This window comes from Buceros rhinoceros, unplaced genomic scaffold, assembly GCF_000710305.1.
Source record: "Buceros rhinoceros silvestris isolate BGI_N320 unplaced genomic scaffold, ASM71030v1 scaffold16634, whole genome shotgun sequence".
Classification (NCBI taxonomy): Eukaryota; Metazoa; Chordata; class Aves; order Bucerotiformes; family Bucerotidae; genus Buceros; species Buceros rhinoceros.
In genome coordinates this window covers 5,959-9,057 of record NW_010407822.1, presented here as the reverse complement: position 1 = coordinate 9,057, position 3,099 = coordinate 5,959, and the positions used below count along the sequence as shown (strand labels likewise).

At 46.2% G+C, this 3,099-nt stretch overlaps 1 protein-coding gene across 1 annotated transcript in view; it reads right to left on the bottom strand.

Moving 5' to 3' along the window:
* LOC104492133 (chromosome unknown open reading frame, human C16orf70) overlaps nt 1-3,099 on the bottom strand; it is a 31,884-nt gene that overhangs the window by 22,849 nt on the left and 5,936 nt on the right. Inside the window, exon 3 of the mRNA XM_010134643.1 lies at nt 3,032-3,097. Coding sequence (XP_010132945.1) covers nt 3,032-3,097 — 66 coding nt within the window. The remainder of the gene's footprint in view (nt 1-3,031; nt 3,098-3,099) is intronic.

The window sequence follows — 3,099 nt, the reverse complement described above, 5'->3', positions numbered from 1 at the left end:
CGCCGCCCGGGGGTGTGCGCGCTCGGCCCCCAGCCACGCACACAGCCAGCTGGCCCCAATTCAGCTGTTTGGTCGTCTACCATCTAAAGCACATTTGCTTCAGAAAAGCTCTCCCCTCCACGACTGTCTCCTCAGAGGAGAAAAAAGGCTGGAGGACAAGCAGGCAGCGATGTTCCTGCCCTAGAACCGCACCAAGCGGTCACCCAGCAAAAGGCAGAATGGGGGTGGGACATCTGGGGCACACACAGCCCTTCTCACCAACCGAGCAGCTCGAAAACCGCTGCTCTCCCCTTTGCTCTGCTGGGAGAGGGTCTGTGCTTTGACTCCATCTGCAATTTTCTCATCTCTTTATTCTGACACCAGCACTGTCTTCTAGCCTGGGCACCTGGTGTGCGTTCTCACCTGCACCTCCCACCCCTGCCCAAACCCTATACGTAAGTACTCGGATCCCAGACTTCACATCACTAGGTCAAATCAAGCCATGGGGCTTTTGGTCCCCGTGATGCAGATTTCCCACTCCCCTTGCTCCCTCCAGGAGCTTTTCCTGAAGCAGGTCCGGTTCACGCTCCTCTTTCTAGAGCACCAGTGATCTCCTGTGTAAGAAATCCTCACAGTGCCCTGCACCACAGCATCACACTGCTGGCAAACCTTTATGATACCGTGCAGAACTGCAGCAGCACTGCAATACAGCCATGAGCCTGAGATACAAAGTCTGATGTTGATCCTGACGCTGTTTTTTTTAAGTCCCTTATAGATCTGATTTAGAAATGCTACAGACAGAGAAAAAAATAACATGTGTCATGTTGCACTTATATATACCAGAGTTGTTTTGATATGGGACATGCTCTGCATTTCACTAGTTTCTAAGCAGAACTTTCATAAGGTTATTCCAAAATTAATGAGAGCATTACAAGTACTTTTGAGTGGGTGGAAAAAAAAAACCCAAACATCTGAGGAAAAGCTTGATAATTAGTACAGCAAATAGCTTCTGTTCTATGCTGGCATATTTGCTAATAGAAGAAAAGTTTCAAGGGGACAAATTCAGTTCATGTGACTTAATACACAAAACAGAACCTCAGGTATGAAAGGCGATGCCAGGAAGCAACAGGAGAGTCCTTCCCGAAGGGAACAACTCCGATGCGAGGCTCCTCTGCTACTCTACACAAAGCTGCTGGAAAAACTGTTATCACTGAATAATCCCACCAACACGAATCCAGAGGAAGAGGCTGAGGAAAACATATAAAGCAATTCAGTGCCTCGCTTGAACTGACCATAAAGGAGTTAAAATTCTTTAGTCACAGTAAAGGGTTCATCAAGCTTTTTTGACACAGTTGGGGCTTCCCATTTGTGTCAAGTTAAAAAGAGAGCCATAGGCAGTTCTAATTGCATTTAATTGTCATATAAATTTTTGAAAGGAAATACTCGTTGCTGGAGTTGCAGGATCAGAAATTTGGTGCTTTAGATGCAACAACCTTAAAAAACATCCGATCATTCTTTTAGAAAGCAAAGAGGAAAGACACAAAGGCTGTTCAGGTGTAGTAGAGCTAGACAAAAGTTCTGTATGCAAAGTTTATTTAAAGCTTTGAATCTTCTGGGAACTGCAGTAGCAGCTCTTTGTGCTCAGCTGCTAATGAAGTGCTTGATGTTCTGCACGAGCGTTAGGAAACAACCCAGCCCACTGCAGGCCCTGAGTGGCGTGCGGCAAAAATTGCTTGTCACCAGGCACTGAATTGGAATAATAATATACAGAAAAAATACCATCAGCACATCTATTCCCCAAAGCTGAGAACTATCTTGCTGGACTAGGCAGATGTTGAAAACATCTTTACATTTATTACAGTCTGGGGAGAAAAACCCTAACCCACTCTGCCGCGGACAGAATAAAACCCAGTGTATGTGGTCAAGCACAATGCAGCTCCCAAGGGGCAGCACGGGCCACTACTGCTTCTGTGATTCTACAGACCTGAGAAGAACGGGAATCTCCTCGTTTATCTAAACAAACCTAGAAATAATTCTGGAACGCGCTGCGGTAAGAACAACCAAACCACCTCCAGAGCACACAGAACCAGGGAATGGTTCACCGCCGGGCAGATGCTCCCGTGCCTGAAGTACAGGGAGCTCCACCTGCAATTCAGTCATCACACACCCCATAAATCTACACAATCCAAACCAAAAGAGGATAATTCATTTAGTCACACGAAATATGCATCCAGGAGCAAACTCCAGAGTCAAGCTCGTTCCTTCGCCTCTCAGCATTCCCTGCGAACGCTTGAGGCCTCAATCGGTATTTGGATACAAACTGACATTCTACAGACGCTGCCTTTTTCCCGATGCAAAGATCTGTCATCTGCGACCTATGAATATCACCTTCCGATTAACATGCACTTCACGTAACAGACGTCTGGAGAATCACGATCGTCCCATCTCCTTCCCTTTCCTTCACGGTATAGACCACATTCTATTTGATCTAGCAGGAAGGTTTCCCTTCCAGCCCCCTTTCCGATGGAAGTCAAAGGATTAGGACCTTAATGCTTAGTTATGAAGAACGATTAAAACATCTACAGCTGGTGTAAATTATCACTTTCTGCAGACAAAATTGCAGATCCAGAAAGCGTGGAAGCCCTTTCAGAGGGTTCATCGCCACTGAACCAAACATGAAAGTGGAAAGTAATGAGTGATTCAGTACTTCAAAAAACACTGCAACGCTTGACCAAGATAACGTAAAAAGACCAGAATTAAATTCTCCAGCTACCTCCAGAACGCTTCCCTTCTTAAAGGAAAAACGACACTACCCCACCACCGCACCTACAAAACAGATACCTGTGGAATCACCATGCTATGCTGAGGGTTATTACCCTCGATGTGGAGCTGCTGTAGAAGCTACACCTCTGATGTGGCGGCAATAATTTGGTGTAATTCAGTTACAAGTAGCTCCACAATTCATATAACACATAGGTCAGCGTGACTCCCTAACACCTTAACTCTAGGACACTGTGAGGTGATCCACCCGGCCACCGCACGCGCTACTCACCTGCTCGCTGTAGAGAACCTGGACGTTTTTGATAATGCGACAGTGTTTCTGAAGAATCGCTACAGCCT